Source organism: Podarcis bocagei, assembly GCF_964188305.1.
Source record: "Podarcis bocagei genome assembly, chromosome: 5".
Taxonomy (NCBI): Eukaryota; Metazoa; Chordata; class Lepidosauria; order Squamata; family Lacertidae; genus Podarcis; species Podarcis bocagei.
This window is the reverse complement of record NC_138129.1, coordinates 35,325,497-35,344,617: the sequence shown is the minus strand read 5'-3', so window position 1 is coordinate 35,344,617 and position 19,121 is coordinate 35,325,497. Positions and strand designations below refer to the sequence as shown.

The following is a 19,121-nucleotide window of genomic DNA, read 5'->3' as shown; positions in this document are numbered from 1 at the left end:
TAATCATATTAGGCTCGTTGCTTGCTATTCCTCTGTTTCTTTACTCCCTACATTACAGTTGCAGTGCTTCCTGCTACCTTAGCTACCACTTCGCTTCTGACCCTGTTCCCCATCCCTGGGATCTATTACAGTTTGTTTGTATATCCTCTGAGTGAAGACTGCATCACTTGTACTAAGCACACTATCAGCAGTAAAACAACATCAAATACTTGGATTAGTGACAAAGGACTTTCGTTGCCAGTGAGTTTTCAGTGAGGTGCAATTTGAAAGAGTTTAAGAATTCTGTGAACTCTGAGGTTCTGGCAACTATTGGCTAAATATTAGGCATCACTATTTCCTGTGGGCTCATGGGTTATTTAAAAGAATAATAAGCACAGAACATTCATATATTGGGACTAATTCATGTTCCTCTTATTTCTATGTGCAGACCCTCCAAATGTTGACTCTGCTCTTCTGGAAAAACTGAAGAAGGAACCTATAGTAGTAAAGGCAGGAAAGAATGCCATAGTGAAGATCCCATTTGAAGGCCGGAAGCCAGTCAGATCAACTTGGCTAAAGGATGAAGGGGAACTTCTGGATGATGCCAGGATCAGCACTGACTATTCAGACAACTTCACCCGGCTCTCCATATCCAGTGCTAATCGGAAGGACTGTGGTGATTATAAAGTGAAACTGAAGAATGAGAGTGGAAGCACTGAAGCTACTCTCAAGCTGGTAGTTCTAGGTGAGAGACCCCAAGTATTTTAGCAATAAGTTATAACACAACTTTATGGGGGGCTTTAAGGCCTGCATGAGGTGTCACACATTTGGAAGCTGAAGCATAGAGAGCATATTTATTGGTACATGGTGCCTATAAGCAGGTAGTTGCAGCGCAGAGCATGCACCAATTCTGATTAACATTGAAGACAGGCAGGCAGGCAGACACACACACACACACACACACACACACAGAGAGAGAGAGAGAGAGAGAGAGAGAGAGAGAGAGAGAAGTTGCTCATAGCACAGAAAGTGCCTTTTGATAACAATGCTTGTCTCTAGCATATCAGAAAATAAAACATTTTTGCCCCTCCCTGCTTGCTCTCTTGCTTGATCATTACTGCTGCATCCTCCTGTTGGAAATCACAGTGCCTACTGCAGGATCGTTGAAATGGAAGCAGCCCAGCATCCTCCCATTCAAGCACCTTGGCTGCAGAGCACTCCATTTCCCATGTGAAACCCGTAGCAGTAGCAGCAGTGGTGTGTGGACAGGGACAAGAACGATATATTAACATTAGTATGCTACTGATAAATAGTCTAAGAAAAAGTGCTGACAGATCATTTTTCCAACACTGGATAAGAAGAGCCTTGCTGGATCAGATTTGTTATCCCACTTCCCACAGTGGCCAACTAGCGTCAGGTACCTCTGGGAAGCTCAGAAGTAGGACATGAGGGCAATGACCACTCCCCACATAAAACAGGGGGTGACCTTTGCGTGAACGCACGCAGCCCCTGGATCTTGAGTGGCTCCATCAACGCAGGCTTGGCTTCGCCTTCCCCCAGGTGGGATACCTGGTGGTCTCTGCCTACCTCAGTCAGTTGTCCCATCCCGCCTGGGGGAAATGTTGCCAAGGAGACCAGGCCATGTAGGGGAGGGACTACCTGCCCACACAATAGAGGGAGGATCTTACCTACTTTTGTTCCCCAGGAACTGGTATTCAGAGGCATGCTACCTATCACCCGGAAGTAAGATATAGCCATCACGAGAACTAGAAGTCATTGTGAGCTCTCTTTTGATATTGCGTCTGTCTTCAACCTAAAACTTCTATCCACAATACGTGAATCCTTGCATTGATCTTGTCCACTTAACTCAAAAGATATGGTAACCATTCCAATACCAAGCAGACACAAAAGACCTTTTCCCGTAAGCTCTGTTTTGCTCCTCCATGCAGATAAGCCTCAACCACCAATGGGGCCCATCGAAGTTGTGGACTGCTCCACAAATAGTATAACTATCCAGTGGAAGCCCCCCAAAGATGATGGTGGCAAACCAATCCAGAGTTATATTATCGAGAGGCAGCAGGTTGGCAGAAAGACCTGGGTGACCTTGGGGAAGACCGATGGAAGCAGCACTGTCTTCACCACCAACAAAGTGGAACATGACAAAAGTTACTACTTCAAAGTGAGAGCAGTGAATGCCGAAGGTACCAGTGAGGCACTGGAGTCTGATGAAGTGATGGCTGCTACCAAAGGTAACAGGGACCCTTCTGCATGTTTGTTTGTCAGCTTGCCATGCCAACATTCAACATCCCATCAGACCCCCAATGATGTGTAACTAAATTGCATGGACGTCTGCTAGTGGTACTTGTTAGCTGAATTAGAAATTATGATTAGAAATTATTCTTGTTTTAACAGGCAGTATAGATGTTTAAATAATGAGCAACTGCATTCCCCCCCCCAGCATTTCCTGGTCCTCCTGCTCCTCCCAAAATTGTCAGTACCAGCAAGGGTGCCGTCACACTCTCATGGGCAGCACCACATAAGACCGGCAACTCCCGCATCTTGGGCTACAGTGTTGAGAAGTGCAAGAAGGGCAGCAACAGCTGGACACCTGTCACTGATGTGCCCATTACAGGTAAGCAGTCATAGAGCAAAGTGGATAAAGGGCATTACAACAGGAACTGGAATATTGAGATGTATTATTAGGTTGCCAATTTAGCTCTGGTAAAGTATAATGACGAGTTATAAAAGCGATGAATAAGTAAAAATGAGTATATGTGTAATGGAAAATAAGGCACTGGTCTTCATGCTTTTAGGATGATGCTGTAGAAACTATTTTAAAATATATTTGCAGGGTTATAATAAGCCCTTTTCTGCTGACAATTTATGGTGTTTCAAATAGCTGCTTGGTTTTATTCTAATTTTATGAACTGTTTTGCATTTTAAATGTTTTGTTCGCTGCCTGGTGAAGGCTTTTAACCTCCTGCCTAAAATATGTTACTAAATTAAGTAACCTTGCTCACCGGATAGTTTTGTTGATTAGAATTCCCTTCTGAACTTAACCACAAATGTTCTCATCAATCCCTATACCTATTCCCCCCCCCTTCCATAGTAGGGGAAATAATTAGGTAAATTAGTTAGAAGAATGTACTATGTGTTAAGGTCTCTTTATTATCCTTGCTCTCAGTAATGCAAACACAAAGCCAAGGTTGACTGACTCCATGTTGTAGCATCACCATGCTCACTATATGATTTCCTGAATGGATTTGGGATCATTATTTATTTTTTAAAATTTATATGTCTCCATCCAAGGATCACAGGGCAGTTTACAATATAAAAACACAAGAATGCATACCATAGTAACAAATAAAAACAATCCCACCCTCTCAACACACAGTTTTAAAAAAACCCCATAGATGACTGTTGGCAGCTTCATTGTCCCCTAAGTGCAGGACAGCTCAGTCAGTACATAATGCGACTTTATTTCAGGATTGTGGGTTCGAGCCCCACATAGGGGAAAAGATCCCTGCATCCTAGGCGGTTGGACTAGATGACCCTCGTAGTCCCTTCCAGTTCTATGACCTCTCTTCTTTATCTTAAGTGGGACTTAGAGCAGATAGCCCTTTAAACAGAAGTCTCTTTCTAATAGAGGACTACATTCTGTTAAAAAAAAAAAAAGAGTGCATGACAACGCTCATTGGGATATAGTCAACTTTGTTTTTCTCACACGCTGAAATTAACGGCTTGAAGTTAGTCATGGCCATTAATTTCAGTGGGACCACTTTGAGTTGGAATAACATTCAGTTTCATTTGTCTCCTGTATCTGTTGACTACAAAACTCAAAGTAGGATAATTATTTTTCATTATGTTATTAAATCCCGCAGACAGGAAGTACACAGTGACTGACCTGAAGGAGGGTCTGCTGTATGAATTCCGGGTGGCTGCCATTAATGCTGCAGGGGCGGGTGATGTTAGTGCCCCGTCGGAAGCTGCTTTTGCTCGGGATCCCATGAGTAAGTGATTCAGTCTATCCTACTGGGCATGGCACAGGAAAACCAGAGGTGGGGAAGGGGGGGGAGAAAGAAGTTGCACAAAATGTTTCAATGTGTTCATCCACTCAACAAATCGTTTGCCGAGTGCCATCATTCACGTTTAAATTGGGATATGGGTTTCAGGCAGCGGTACTCAATTACCCCTCTCAGTAATGGAAAATGTGCCCCTTTGCTTGAGAAAAGCCCAAATGACAGCAGTAATCACTAGCTCCACATTCACTAGGAAATGGCCATGAGTAAATGCATGGAGGGTGGACACAACAGGCCAAATAATGACATTTCTAGTTGTTATTCTATAAAAACTGTATGGGTTCCAATCAGGCATGACCAGCAGGGTGAGGTAGTCGCCTGGCAGTGATGTCACTGTTGCTTCCTATGATGGGGCCAGGACAGCAACAATGCAGCCAAGACCTAGCATTTCTGTTGGTGCACTTGCCCCAATCTTGCCACCACCCTGCCCCTTCTCTGTACTCTCAAGATAAGCAGCAGTACTGCTGCAGGGAGAACAAGCCACTCTTGATACTGGTATATAAATATATATTTGATACTCGAATTCTACTGTCTGTTACAGAGTGCATGGTACAGAATTTCCAGTGACCTGGGTACAGGGTAGGGAATGATTGCCAGAGTTACCAGAAAGAGGGCTGGGGTTTGTCATGACATTATGCTTCTGCACTAACATATTACAAAAAGTAAGGGAGCAAAGATAAACCAAGGGAGGCAGAACTGAACAACAAGGACAAAATAAACTGATTGGAATTTTGAATCACCCCCTTTCCAGAACCACCAGGTGCAGTGAGAGATCTTAAAGTGATCAGTACTGACTACTGCAGCATCTCTTTGTCATGGATGAAGCCAGAAGCAGAGGAAGAAAGTCATGCCAAAGGCTACATTATAGAGATGCGGCACACTGACACTCTGAAGTGGACCCAGTGCAATTCCCTCCCAATCCCAATGACTACATACACAGTTAGAGGGCTAAAAGCCAGGGAGATGTACTTCCTACGAGTGAGAGCAGTCAATGATGGTGGTTTTGGCAAGCCCGTCGAACTGGACACTTGTGTCCAAGCTGTACCTCCCACAGGTGAGTCATAATGTCCAGCTTTTGCTGTGGTAATTGATGGTATACAGAGACTAAAATCTGTGGGACTTCCCCAAGGAGTAGAAGACCAGGGACAGGGAAAAGCAGTAGAGAATGAACCATAGGGAATAGATGGCAGATCTTGCATAGGAAGAGTTGCATAGTGAAATACTAGAGGGATGGCCAGGGAAGCAATAAAAGGCGATGAATGAAATTCAGAAACAAACAAAAATGAAAGGGTGAGGGGAGAGAAAAACATAATTGAATTGTGCTATTCACTATTGTGATTGCTGGTTGTCTTGTGTTTGTAATCTCTCAGGGTGTGTGTATTTGAGGAAATGACCCTAGCAGCAACTTGAGAGGGTATACAGTGGTACCTCAGTTTTCAAATGTCTCGGAAGTCGAACATTTCGCCTTCTGAATGCCAAAATCCTGGAAGTAACTGCTTTGGTTTTTGAACCATTATCGGAAGCCAAACGTGCCACACGGCTTCCGTATTGAGTTTTCTAGATGGAAATGCTTCTGGAAATGCATGCTTCAGTTTTCAAACGTTTTGGGAGTCGAATGGTCTTCTGGAATGGATTATGTTCGAAAACCGAGGTACCACTGTACTATAAACAGAAACCAAAAGCTGTAATAGGGGTGGGGACATGCTGAGGAACTGCTGAGATTATCAGAATGAACACGAAGCCCAAAGAAAAAAGAAAGCTGAGTACCAGAAGATGTTACTGCATTCAACCTGGTGTGGTGAGGACTGGGGAGTGACAGTTCATAGGGACATAGGAAGCTACTTTATACTGTCTCAGACCATGGATCTATCTAGCTCAGTATTGTCTCCACTGATTGGCTGTTTGGGACGGGTTGCTCTGCCAGTACTATCTGGAGATGCTGGGGACTCAACCTGGGACCTTCTGCATGCAAAGCAGAAGCTCTGCTCCTGAACTACAGCTCTTCCTGCATTTAATGAAAAGAGAAACTGAAGGAGACTACCTGAGAAAGCTTGGATTGAGCTTCATGCCTAAGGAGTCCATTGCAGATGGCTGAATCAAACTGTGGCGAAAAGACACAACCCTCCAATAATTGGCAGGCGCAAAAGTGCCATCTATTTAGTTGCAGTTCTTCTACAATAAATCGTACCTTAAAAGTAACTCAAGAATCAGTTGTTAAATCACTTGTAGAAGCTGATCCTGCTGTCATAGAAACAAAATTCTCAGGCTGAGCAGGGCTTCTTGAAAGTACTTGCAGTGGATGGTGTTACTAGGCATTCAGTATTTTTGCAAAGTGCCAAACATATTTCATAATCCAAGGTGAAGTCTTTAACTTATGTATTTTTCCCCATTTTAGTTCCTCCCAAACTCTTGGTAAAGGACACCACCAAAAGCTTCATGATTGTAAAAGCAGGGGATGCCATTCGTGTGCGCATTCCCTTTGAAGTAAGTATAGCCTTTCTGAGAAGTGCAGCATTTACAAAATTCATTCCCATGCTTTTTTTTTTGTCAAAAACCTAAGAGCACAAGATGCATTCTAGATTTTGCTAAACAAACATGGACCATTGTGTGTGTGTGTGTGTGTGTCTTTACATTCATCTTTTCATAAATATATAGCTTACAGATTCATTCAAGGGGAGTAGTGTACAAGTTGTAAGAAACAAGAGATACAGTTTAATATTGCATCTTTCTTTTTGATTTTGTGTGCCAGAAATATGTAATATAGCACTGTATAATATATTCTATGTCTATGTGTTGTCCACTGCTTTGAGATTCTTACTACTGGATGGACAGTAGCTTCATTATGAAATGATGAGTTTGTGCAGCCCTCAGATCTCTGTATGGCAAATAAAGTAGTCTCTGGAAATACAGAAGTTGTCCATCGCTGTCCTATGTATACAGTATTTGTTACTTAGTGCTTCTTCTTTTTTCAGCTGGAATGCAGTTCCGACACTTTTCATCCCCCCCCCATCACTTCTTTTCTTTACGTACTTCTGAGAAGCCCAAAATGAACATTTCAAGTCAAAACAGAAGCTGAAAAATAGGGATAATGGCTCAGGCTGATTCTCATCTATGTCATGTTTGCATGTGTTTGTTCATAAATCTGTTTCCTTCCATTCTCCCATTGATTTTTTTTTTTTAATCTACATGAAAATTCACATCTTAAATATATATTTAAAATTGTATATTTGAATGCATTTTCTCACACAATACACATTTCTAGATGTATTTTATCTCAAAATATCCATTTCAAATGGATTTTGATATATTTTTGAGCCAAAAAGTGCATTGCAAAATTCAGTTTAGCACAAAATCTGAAAAATAACTATGTTCTGACCTGCACATTAGTCCAGGAAGTTTGTGTCTGGATAGTTTATACCAGAATTTGCAAAAACTGAATTCTTCCACAGCCCAGTTACAAAAGTTTTACTATCTCTTTTCTGTTCACCAGGCTTCCCCACCTCTTGAAGTGGTTTGGCTAAAGGATGGTCTTACTCTGCCCGCAAAAGCCACAATAGCTACTAGAGAAGGCCTGAGCCAACTCATTATCCCAGGAGCTGACTTTTCTGACAGTGGCCATTATAGCATCACCCTCCAAACTGAGCGTGGAAATAAAGAGACTTTCAGCTTCCTAGTCCAAGTTCTAGGTAAGGACCATGCAAGGCGTTTCCAAATGCGCAATCTGCATTCGAATTCCCTTTTTTGGAAAATTCGTTCAATACCATACTCTCTATAATCCTTCAGCTAGACAGGTGTCTATTGTCCATGAGGGGAGATACAGCCCATGGGGGCATTGAAAGGTCACAAGTCAGCATATTTAGCAATGCCAAAAAAGGACCATGGATCACATGTCATAGGAGTCCTTCATGGGCAACTGTCAGCAATGGAATAAGACACCAGCTGCAAGCATCACAGTCTGTCAGCCCCTCCATTTACAGTTTACAAAAATGGCTGTACCAACTGTCAACGGGCATTTCTGTCTGGGAGACAAAGAGGGTGAAAGCTGGCTTCCTTCCACAAGCAAGCTCCAAGCTAGTGTTGCCTGGCTTTTATTCCTTTTAAATGAAATGCTGAGCCCTCCTTACCTCTGCAGCTTAGGGTGGGCAGCATATTAAGACTAACAATAGCATTGTGAAAACTTTGAGGTAATTATATGCCTCACTTTTAACAAGGCTGACCATTAACTAACTAACTAACTAACTAACTAACTAACTAACTAACAACAACAAGAAGAAGATGACAGTAGCTGGTTGTAGCCAGTAGTTTAGGTCATCTGAAAGTAGTTTGTCGGCTAGACTACATAGGCAAACTGGCCTGGAAAAAACTAGGGTAGATTTGGACAGACTTCAGGATTGCGGGATCTCCTTTCGGGTTGTTGTTTTTTTTACTAGAATCCAAACTAGAGCCTGGTGTAAAAGACTTGCAATACTTCAAGGAAAGAATTTTAAGCTCAGGAATTTGTTTTGAGCACCAGAACTAAATGGACTTTATAGTCCATCTATACAAAAACGAGCTCTTGGTTACCCATCTCAGTCCACTTTATCCATTTCAGCAGTATAATTGCAGCAGATATCAAGCTTAAAATGAGGTTTGCAATACACATTTTTCTTCACTTAACTGTATCAGGGATGGCCATCAGCATGAGTGACTAAATTCTATGGGCATGATTTCCTCTTTTCAATAATCTTGTACCTTATTATACCGCACCATCTTAAAATTCTGGCTCTGCCTTCTGATTTTATTTATTTTCACTTTGCAGATGTCCCAGAATCTCCTGGTCCTATACAGCTAATTGAGAAGGTCCCTGACACGGTGACTCTGATTTGGGAGCCCTCACCAACAGAGAAGAGAGAGGGCACCCTGAATTATATGGTCATGAGACGTGACTCCTACAAAGGATCTTGGCAACTGGTGTCTGACCTGATTTACACCAACAAGTGCACTGTCTCAAATTTTGTCCCAGGCCGGGAATACTACTTCAGAGTTCAGGCAAAGAATTGCATGGGAATCAGCGAGCCCTCTGAAACAGTGCAACCCTGGATCATTCACAGGGAAAAGGGTAAACAGGCTTTGAAAGCAAACCAGTACTTGTTGGTTCACTCTCTGTGTATTCACTGTATCATATAGATAAATAAAGTGATGCTTTGAAGCATTTGAAGCTTTTTCTAGAAAAAGAGGTGCCAGAACTCACCTTGTTCTCTTATAATGGCAATGGCACTCACCTGAGAGGTGCCAGAAATTGGTTCCAGTGAGTTCCCAATGAAAAAAAAGCCCTGCATTGAAGGCAGAAGCTCTCAGCTTCAATCTCTGACATATTAGGGCTGGTAAAGACTCTTGCCTGAAACTCTAGAACCCATTAGCCAGCATTTTTCACTCCAGATGTTTCAGACTCTCAGTCCCATCAGCCCCATCCAGCATGTCCACTGGCCAGGAATAATGGCAGTTGTAGACCACAATACCTGGAGGGCACCAAGTTGGCTATTCCTGCCCTAGAGAGCTACTGCATGGCAATGGAGACAATATGGAACTAGATGGACAATGACCTGTCTCAGTATACACTAAAGCGAAATGGAAAGGTGCAGACCTGAACTGTAGGCATGGTCAAATAATGGCATTTCCATGTGTCTGAGGTCATTTGGGAAAGTTTCTGGTCATTGTGTTCTGCGTACCATGCAGAAAGTGTCAACAAACTTGTTGGCTTTTTATTGGTAGAACCTCAGAACTTTGCCAAAGAAACTACTGCATCCTCCCCGTTTTTAGCCAATATTGCCAGTTTCATATGAGACATGAATGTTAAGTATACTGTGTGATGGTCATTCTCTTAACTCAGCATTTTGTGCATCTTACAGGTAAATTTGCAGTCAGAAGCCCAAAATACAAGGGGATCAACCAAAGTCAGCCTCCAAGATTCCTTGTCCCATTGAAACCTCATGTGGTAACTCTAGGATTTGACTGTCACATGAGTTGTGCTGTGACTGGATATCCAGTCCCTCAAGTAATGTGGTATAAAGATGGCAAGAATATCTCTCAGGATCCTACCTTCTTCAGCAAAAATGACTTTGGGGTCTGCTCTCTTGTGATCCTAGCAGTCACAGCATCAGATGGAGGCCAGTACAAGGTGGTGGCCATCAATGAACTAGGCCAAGCAGTCAGCAAAGCTGAAGTCACCATAAAAGGTAAAGACTAAAGAGTGGGTGGGGTGAGGCATGCTTAGCCCATATCCCAGTCACTCGGTATACCTCCATGAAGCAAATAAGCATTTAATGTCTGGCCTTAGGGCATTTTGCCACCCTATATATTGGTACTGTATATTATTGGTCCAAACTAGAGCCCTTCCCTGATTTCAGCTATTAATTCTATGGTGGCAATACTTTTTAAGGTGTGGACAGGGTGTTTAAAAGCACCCTGGCAAATCCTGACCCAACAACAGGAAACTATCCAGCTTCAGCAATTAGTTCTGTTCAATTGCTGTTCTGTCTCTGCTTGGTTGATTGCCTCACAGTGAAACTTCCCATGAGACAAAAGGTCCTTTGATGAGAGCCTGTGACCTTCCCTCATCATGAGTCTTTCTGAAAATTGTGCCACAGTCCTGCAGAAATTAGATTTCACCCAATAATAGCAGAAGACGGGGAGTGGATGACAGCTGAGACGAGAACATAAGTAGGAAATTGGAAGATTTTTCAAACCAAGACATGAAGGTCACAATGGGCACCATTCCAATGAAGCCATTGTGTGAGCAGAACAACATCCACCTAGGCAACAGCACTTCCCCTCCCTCTCCTCCCCCATATGCCCCAATTACCCCGTAAATCTGCTCAGGGGCTACCCCAACTCTCCAAAGCATTTAAGGTGAGGTTGCATTCAGGAAAGGAAAGTGACTTCATTGGATTCAATGCAATGTTTTCTTTCTTCATTCTGTGCCTTCATAGTTCCTTTTGACTTCCCCCAATAATGCAGACTGTTCTTTTGGTTGCTTACAGCTGCAAAATACAAGATAAAGTTCCTGCACCTGCAAGTCAATAATACATGGAATAGTCTTCGTATACTTGTGCCCCACCCCAACCCCATACATACCAAACATATTTGCTTGTGTATGTGTCCTAATTCCTAGGATGATCAGTGTACATGTCTTATGTTAAGGCAATTTATAGGCTACATCCTATTTTTTAAAAAATAAATCAGTGGACTTTAACTAATCTATGCAATTCCTTTCTGTGCACTTTCCACTTTTAATCATATAAAATCTAGAAATGTCAAGTGATGTGTCTCTTTCTCTCTCCTCTTTTTTTCCTGTGGAAGAACCTGCTTTTTAGAATGGTCTGCATGGAACCAACTTTGCACCGTCTGTGGCGTGACAACGTTTTCCTGTAAAACAGACACCATTACTGAAAAATACATATTTATTGTTCTGTTAAGCAGCCTGAAGATTCTATCTGGTGAGGCAAGTGAGGTCAAAACAGCAACTGTTCTTTTCTTTACAGTTTTCCGTAACAGGAAAGCCCTTTGAAAACATGTATGCAATTCTGCCCAATGGTCCTTCAAAGAGCAGAATCCCAGTATACTTATCTGAGACTTTAATGGAAATATGATAACTTTAATGGAAGTAAAGTTGTTGTGAGCCACCACAGCCATCATCCTCACAATGAATTTATTGGTCTTTTACAGGACTTTCTGTTTTGTTTCTGCTGCATCTGGCTAACATGGCTACCCCTCTGAAAGTCATGACAATGAAAGATAGTCCTGAAATAATAATGGATTTTATATTCCTATCCACTGGGCTGTAGCTAAGATTGTTTATTTGTAGGATAAAGATATTGTGAGAAAAAATACTTGGAACCAGCCCCATGGCAAATAAATTTCAAATAACTTGGCTGTGCCCACAGTGGCTGTATTAGAACATTGGGAGTAGAAGAGCTTATAACTAGTTGGGATCCTTCTGTCAAGAACACCAAATTTTATGTATGAGATGTCTTACTAATTTCAAGCAACATTTGGGTTTTAACCAACTATAATTTTAGAAAGCTTAACAAAGAATTGAAGTGGGACAATGCCACCTATTCAGTATTCATCGGATTGAAGATGGAAGCTTGAACAAGATTAGTTTAACCTTGAAACAGAAAAGTTTGTTTTAAGATATGTTTTTTTCCTGGGCCTACAGCAATTGCCTCATCAACAAGAATCAAAGCAAGACTATACTTTTGTGTTTGCTCAACACTGAGTTTCAGCCTCATACTTTTCAAAATGTCTCAATGAAATGAGGCCTCTGCCAAAGATATCTGCCCTCTGTGTTTTTCACTTACGCTGTGAAAAATAGCTTGCTATTATTATTTTTAAAAAAGTATTCAGTTAACAGTTTCCTAATCAAGAACAGCAAAAGATGTTTAGTAAGGCAATATAAGGAAAGTCCAGAAAAAGTCAAATGCAAATATAAGTCAAATGCAAGTTCAGTAGCAGATGGACTCTTTAGCAAAAATATTGTAGTGACAGATTTAACTGACATGTCACAAGACATCTCTAGGGAATAACATCCAAATCTTTGTCTGCACTCAGAATTAACCAAGGACATATCTGTTGCTGAATTTCTCCAAGACAGAATTTCCATTATTTTAGTGGATTTTCTATGAGATGTCAGAATCCACCAAAGTCTAGTGAAAGCACACTGAATGATTGATGTTCGAAAAGCAGATATGAAGTGATTAATATACACAGGTATCACATTGGATCCTTAATGCTAATTGTATTGCTAAGTGATAATATTGGATCGCCTGGGTGGGGGCAGGGAGAAGGTGGGGGGGGGGCTATTGTGGCCTTAGACTATTGCCGTCTTGTGCACAAGAGTCTGTGTGCAAGGTTTTCATTTGTTTCAGCATTTTCCCTACCAAGGAACTGCACTTTATGGGCCAAAGGCAAGTGAAAACTTAATATTGAACCTGAATAAACACGACTTAAATAAACAACCAGCATCATCAGGAACCTTTGAAGCTGACTCAAATGGCTGGATCATCTTTTTTAGCCCTGTACTGAATACTTGGACTGGCAGCAGCCCTCACGGAGGGAGGGATCTTTCCCAACACAACTACCTAAAACCCTTTAACTGGAGATCTCAAGGAGCGAACTTGGGACCCTATAAACCACTGAGCTATGGTCCTTCTTGAATAATAGTTACCATATTGACGCAAATATAGGCTGCACACATATTTCATACAAGCCAGGTTTTGGGGGTGGGGGGAGGGAGCAGTGTGGGCTATATATGGGTCAATATGGTATTGAACAAAGCCTGCGTGTTTCAGTGCTGCTTCTCTGCCCATTATGCCCATTCAGGGTATTAGTACATTAGTTTATCAACTCATCGTTGTTGTATCTCAGCACTTGAGTTTCACTAACAGAACAAAAACATGCAGACTCCCAAGTGTTTTTTTTAGAAAAGGTAGGACTGATTATAAATCTTCCTGCTTCAAAACGTAACCCAGGCTGTGTTATTATTTTGATTCCTTACACCATAAGGGTCTCAAGGTGTCACATCAGTACAACAGAAGTATGCAAAATACATACGGTAAATTCAAACGGACTAAAAGGCAGTCACGTATCCAATCTTTGGCATCCCTAGCAGAGATGTAACCAGGAAGGAAAAAAATCCAAATTTCCCCACTAGGGGGACTCATTCTAAGTGCAGTAATACTGGCCATATGCAGCAGCCAGAAACTGGCGTTTCTGGTGTTAGTTGTTTTCTCTCACTGAAAAAATGAGTAAGTCATGACAGTGGTTTGCTTCTCCTGTTCATTTTTTTTTTTAAAGTGGGAAGGGAAAGCTGTTCCTGGATGCATAAACAGATGAAAAACTTCAGCTAAGGCACCAATTTATTTATTTTTTAAAAAAATCAGATGTGCACTGTAACCAACTTTAGATGGTCATAATAAAGTTTTTGTAAGACTAGAATCAACATGAAATGTCAAAACTGACTTCAATAAACTTGGTGTGGGGAAGAAAAAGTATATGGTTGAGATCATAAGCAAATGTCTTTTCTCGTTGAGGCTTTCTTGTCTTTAAATTATTAACCAGTGGATGTGAATGAGAAAAATGCAAGGACGCTGGTGAGGGAGTTAGCAAAAACAGGAAGGGATGAACTCAGACTATATCTGCACATCTACTACATTAAAGCCTGTGGTTTTTCATGTTTAGTGTTTCTACAACATAACACAGGCACACACGTGTAGAAGTCATTTCCACCCATTTTTAATAAAAATACCATAATCATGCTTCTGGAGCAGCTGCAGGTGTTCTTTTTGTTGTGATAGTATTGGTGAGCATGCTATCAGAAATTAATACCCCTTAACAAGCAAATTTGAATTATATCATGTCTGTCTCGGTGGGCTTGGTGTAGCAGAAGTACATGCAAATTGGTCGTATTGCTGGCAGCAGTATCCACACAGTTCCACAGGGAGCAGTCATTTTTTGCTAAAAGTGTGATAGCTATGTACTATAACTACTGTCTTTCTCAGAGATGAAAAATTAAAATTCCTTAGCCGTTGATTATACGCTGGCTAATTTGTTGCCTGTTGTTTGCATGTCAATTCATTTAATTAAATGACAATTTACCCATTTTAACTTGACCAGCAATGAGCCACAGCAATAAAAATCATCCAAATGTGTTTGTGCTTATTACTTACCCTGCTCTGACAGAACTTGGTCCCTCTCATCTTTCAAGGAGGAAGGGGAAAGCTCCCTTTTTATCACTCATCCAGACCGGCCAGTGCAGTAGCGGTAAATTCTAAAGTACAGGAGCTGCTCCCATAGCCAAAAAGGGAGTCCAAAAATGCAGACAGCTTTGTGGATTCCACAGAGAGAGTGGAGGGGGAGTATATAGCATAATATCCAATTTAAAAGGTTCAGTAAATCTATAACCCTGTGCAAAGTTTCCCGAGAGAGTAAGCTCCGTTAAACTCAGTGGTGCTTACTTCTGACTGCATAGGCTCAATTTGCAAAATACACTGAATATATCCAGCCAATTAAACTGCAACTTTTAACATTAGTTAGAAAGGCAAATAGTTTTGTAAAAATAGCCTTGCTGGAGTGAAGCAGGAACCCTGACTAAGAAATGCATGTATTTTATGCATTCCCCCTTATGCATGCAGTTGGGTTTCACCACAGATTCCCAATAACTGAGCCTTTAAGAGGCAAAGACAGGTTTGCCACCATGGAATATGCAAAATGGTCCTTTACACCAGCTTCAGTCTATATAAGCTGGATCAAATGTAACATTTGCTATGTTGTACAAAATTTTCAGTAAATGATCTTAATATTCCCATTTGCAAATCTGTAAAGTTATGGTTTAAAGAGAGAACATACCTGCTCCAGGTCTATGTCAGGTCATTTCCCTTTATACTGGAGAACCTCCACACAACCATATGGCCATTTCAGCTCTTAAAAGCCATGAAAGGTAGCAGCTGCTTTGGTCTGGGGTTGCCTGCATAGTCAAGTAGTCCAAAAGTCTTAATAGTCCAAAAGTCTTAATTCAGGATCTCCTGCAAGCAAGTCATGCAGTCAGCTTGCTTTCTGTTCTATTTTTACTCTCTCGTTTGTATAACATGAAACCAGTGCACTAATTTCTCATCTCTGTGATGTTGAAGGGCAAGTGAAGACTGCGAGGAAATGATGTGCTAAACCCAGTGTTTGGACTATGGCAGCTATCCCCATCCTGGTGCCCTCCAGATTGTGGACTACTACAAAACCCATCACCTTTGATCATTAGCCATGCTGCCCAATGCGGGTGGGAACCATAGTACAAAACACCTAAAAGGCACCAGGTTGTAAAAGGCTGGACTTGGGGTTAGTGCTTTTATTTGAGAAAAGAGGGGATTTTCAAGAGATAGAACTAGGCAGTTGCTAGCTGGTTATCCAGCACAGCCACCTTGGACTGCTTAATTTCCTCATTCTTCCTAATTAATTCTCCACCCAAGATGCCTCTATGAGTCCTCTTGTTTCTTCCATCCATGCAACACTGCAAGACAAAAGCCTGCTTCAGGAGCAACTCCCTTCTGACACCACTTTCCTTCCCATCTTTGATCTCATCAGCCAAAATGCTCTGCTTGATGGATACAGAACACTGCCTTTTCATCTGGCCATTCTCAAGCACTTTGCAAACAGCTAATTAAAGTTCTAATGCCAATCCTATAAAATCGGCAAGAGGTTGTGTCACAAGGCAGCCACGTGAGTTCTGTTTCACCCTGAATCAGGACATGCTCAGCCAGGCAAGAGGAAGCCAGCCACAAGGAGAGAAGCAACAGAACTCTTCCCTACAAACACTTTGGTTTGGGCGGAGAGGAAAACAATCGTTGCAGCAGTTTTCGGAACAATTCTCGCGCTCAGCTTCCACCCTAAACGGTTGGGTCTCTGAGGCTAGTTACAGAAAGCAGATGAACACATTATGGGAATTTCCCCAGTTCCTTTTGAAAAGGAGCACATCCCGAAATCGAGACCAATGTGTTATTCCTATGGGAGAGGGGAAAATATTGCTCTTGGCATTCATGCCAACATTCCAGCTCAGAAGCTGGGCGTTGGCTCTCATTATTGCAAACCCAGCCTTGTTTCTCTGCCCCTCCCCACACCTTTCAGCCTGTCACTACCTTGACTTGGGAGACTAGTGTGGAGAAAAGCCTGGGAATAAAGCACCTTCTTCTTCATAATCTTATTCAAAAAAATAAAATTAAAAAATACTATGTAACTTCTCCATTTTTTATCTGCCACATTCAAATATTCTTCATGCTCCTAGACAGAACACTTCCCTTTCTATCTACCAGGAGTAGATTGGAAACCTCTCCCAGTTCTGACCTTTTGCTTACAACATCTTGGATTGTTGAAAGGAGCCAGTAGCCTTCTGCTCACGTACTGACCTGCCATGGGGCTGGGGTCAAAACTCTTCCTCTAGAAGTGTGCCCAGCCCCAGGTGGCCATGCCTGATTGGAGGATCCAGCTCCCCTGTTTCCACCAATGTGAGACTCAAGATGCCGCTTTAGAATACTAAGGACCAAAGCTATACATGAAGGGTCCACCCTGCCTGCCTGCTTGTTTATTGTTCAAATATTTTCAACACTCAGTGATATTATATGCCATAACAATATATGGTGTGATATATTATCAAGTTAGCATAATGTTAAAGTCTGATAGTCTTCCTGCAAGATATGAGTGGTGATTATATAAAAGCATGGGGTGGGGCATCTCATGCATTCCTTGCTGCAATGGGAGTTACCTCGTTTTGTTGCTTCCTACGGGGAACATTTGCAGATGCCGCTCTAAACCAAGGAGCTTAAGCTGGTATAATGTCTTCCTGGCATCTTCTTAAAATATTTGCTGACATCAGAAAACACTCTTCAGAACCTCTGGCTTTTACTTATGCCTTGTTATAGAGAAATGTGTGCCGTGCTTAATCGCAGGTTGTCTCAAAGCTCCCCCAAGGTCATTCTTCTCCTGGTGCTCTTGGTCATTAGTTCCCAAGAAAGGGTATTGCAAATAAGGTGATACATTCCAGACATGGTGTAATATCTTGCAGCACCAGCTTAAAAAGAAACATCACTGTCAGTAACAAGAGTACAAGGATTGGTACCTAAATCAAGAGCAAAAGCCAGTCCAGCTCCTAGTCCTTTCTTTAGCTCCGTATGTGTGGCTCTTGGTTTCCTACTTTAAAATGGCACATTTTTTTTGGGGGGGGGGAGCCTAACTTGCCCAACTTCAAGTCATTTCACAGTTCCAGTTTGGAATAAGCATTGTGTATACAATTTAGGCAAGATGATTGTGCTGTCCCCTACTTGGGTAGGTCATGTAAACAACCATCACAACCACCAAAACACTGATACTGCTCTGCGTAATAATTAATATTGGTTTGTTGTCTTCCATAAGCTAGGAGAAAGGGGTATACATTTTTGAATTTACAGATTTTTTAGGAATTAAATACATCCTACAACTGAGTCCCCAAAGTTGTGCAGGTTTTGGACAATAAAGATAGGGCCCAAATGTTGTCAGCTCCAAGGTATCATCTGTCTTGCACAGTAGTATGAAGTCAGCGTGCCACAAAAACTGTGAGCTGGTGTGGAACCAACTTGAACCGAAGCAGCATGGCCTCATCTGGACTGTGCAATTAAAGCAGTATCATACTGCTTTAAATAGCCACGATTTCCACCAAACAAATCTTGGAAACCATAGTTTACTAATGGGGTTGAGAGTTGTTAGGAAGCCCCCTGTTCCCCTTACAGAGCCACAATTCCCAGAGTTCCCTGGGAAGAGGGATTGGCTGTTAACCACTCTGACAACTGAAGCTCTGTGAGGGGGATAGGGGTCTCCTAACAACTCTTAGTACCCTTCACAAACTATAGACTGTTCAAAGTGGTGTGATACTGCTTTAAATGTATGGTGCAGATGGGGCCCATATTGGCCTTCTACCAAAATCCTATTTCCTTGCTCTCTCTGCTCCTACCAAGCTCATGACAAATTGGGTGGATGTCACAGCCACGCCTAAGTCTGACGAAAGTTTTCCTCTCGTGTTGCTTAGTGTGGCATTGAGTGGCTTTCGCTGTCATTGACTGCCTGCACGGCAAAGAGAACAAAGCCATTAGCAAAGCCTAATTTACAGGCAGCTGAGCTCAGAACATGGACGGGGCAGAATATAACATGCAAGCGCAGATGTGGCAATTCCCGAGGAGCTGCTTTCACATGACTTGTCTAATAATACCTGAAAGCCACAGAGATTTCCCAGGAGGACTGTATTGCTCAATTGCAGCAAGCAGAGGACAAGCTGCCTTTGATTTGAGAAGAGAATGCTGTGGGCACGGAAGTGAGGAGATTCCCCATAAATGTAACATAAAAGAATCAAATAACAGACCTGAACGCCTTGGTTCCAGTGGAATAAAGGAGGTGACTGAGCAAGGCCTTAGATTCCCTGGGGAATGTATCAAGTAGTCTCACTGCAAGAATTCCAGCGTAGGGTATCTTTCATGGCAATGACTGCCGCTCACATTGTTGCAAGATTATGCA

General features: G+C 42.0%; 1 protein-coding gene and 2 long non-coding RNA genes across 3 annotated transcripts in view; 1 reads left to right on the top strand and 2 right to left on the bottom strand.

The window, feature by feature from the left end:
- The window catches only part of IGFN1 (immunoglobulin like and fibronectin type III domain containing 1), a 46,875-nt gene extending 32,129 nt beyond the window's left edge, over positions 1 to 14,746 (top strand). The window contains exons 16-25 of the mRNA XM_081194814.1: positions 428 to 724; positions 1,929 to 2,228; positions 2,438 to 2,611; positions 3,861 to 3,989; positions 4,810 to 5,112; positions 6,454 to 6,542; positions 7,549 to 7,744; positions 8,857 to 9,156; positions 9,947 to 10,273; positions 11,397 to 14,746. Of these exons, the coding sequence (XP_081050940.1) occupies positions 428 to 724; positions 1,929 to 2,228; positions 2,438 to 2,611; positions 3,861 to 3,989; positions 4,810 to 5,112; positions 6,454 to 6,542; positions 7,549 to 7,744; positions 8,857 to 9,156; positions 9,947 to 10,273; positions 11,397 to 11,410 (2,129 nt within the window). The 3' untranslated portion in view covers positions 11,411 to 14,746. The remainder of the gene's footprint in view (positions 1 to 427; positions 725 to 1,928; positions 2,229 to 2,437; positions 2,612 to 3,860; positions 3,990 to 4,809; positions 5,113 to 6,453; positions 6,543 to 7,548; positions 7,745 to 8,856; positions 9,157 to 9,946; positions 10,274 to 11,396) is intronic.
- LOC308587310 overlaps positions 1 to 19,121 on the bottom strand; it is a 242,547-nt gene that overhangs the window by 166,348 nt on the left and 57,078 nt on the right. The gene's annotated exons all lie outside the window — the stretch shown is intronic.
- LOC308587309 lies at positions 3,940 to 19,092 on the bottom strand. The gene is made up of 3 exons (XR_014008315.1): positions 18,970 to 19,092; positions 15,444 to 15,561; positions 3,940 to 4,008 (listed from the first exon to the last, which is right to left on the bottom strand). It is a non-coding gene; the product is annotated as an uncharacterized lncRNA (long non-coding RNA).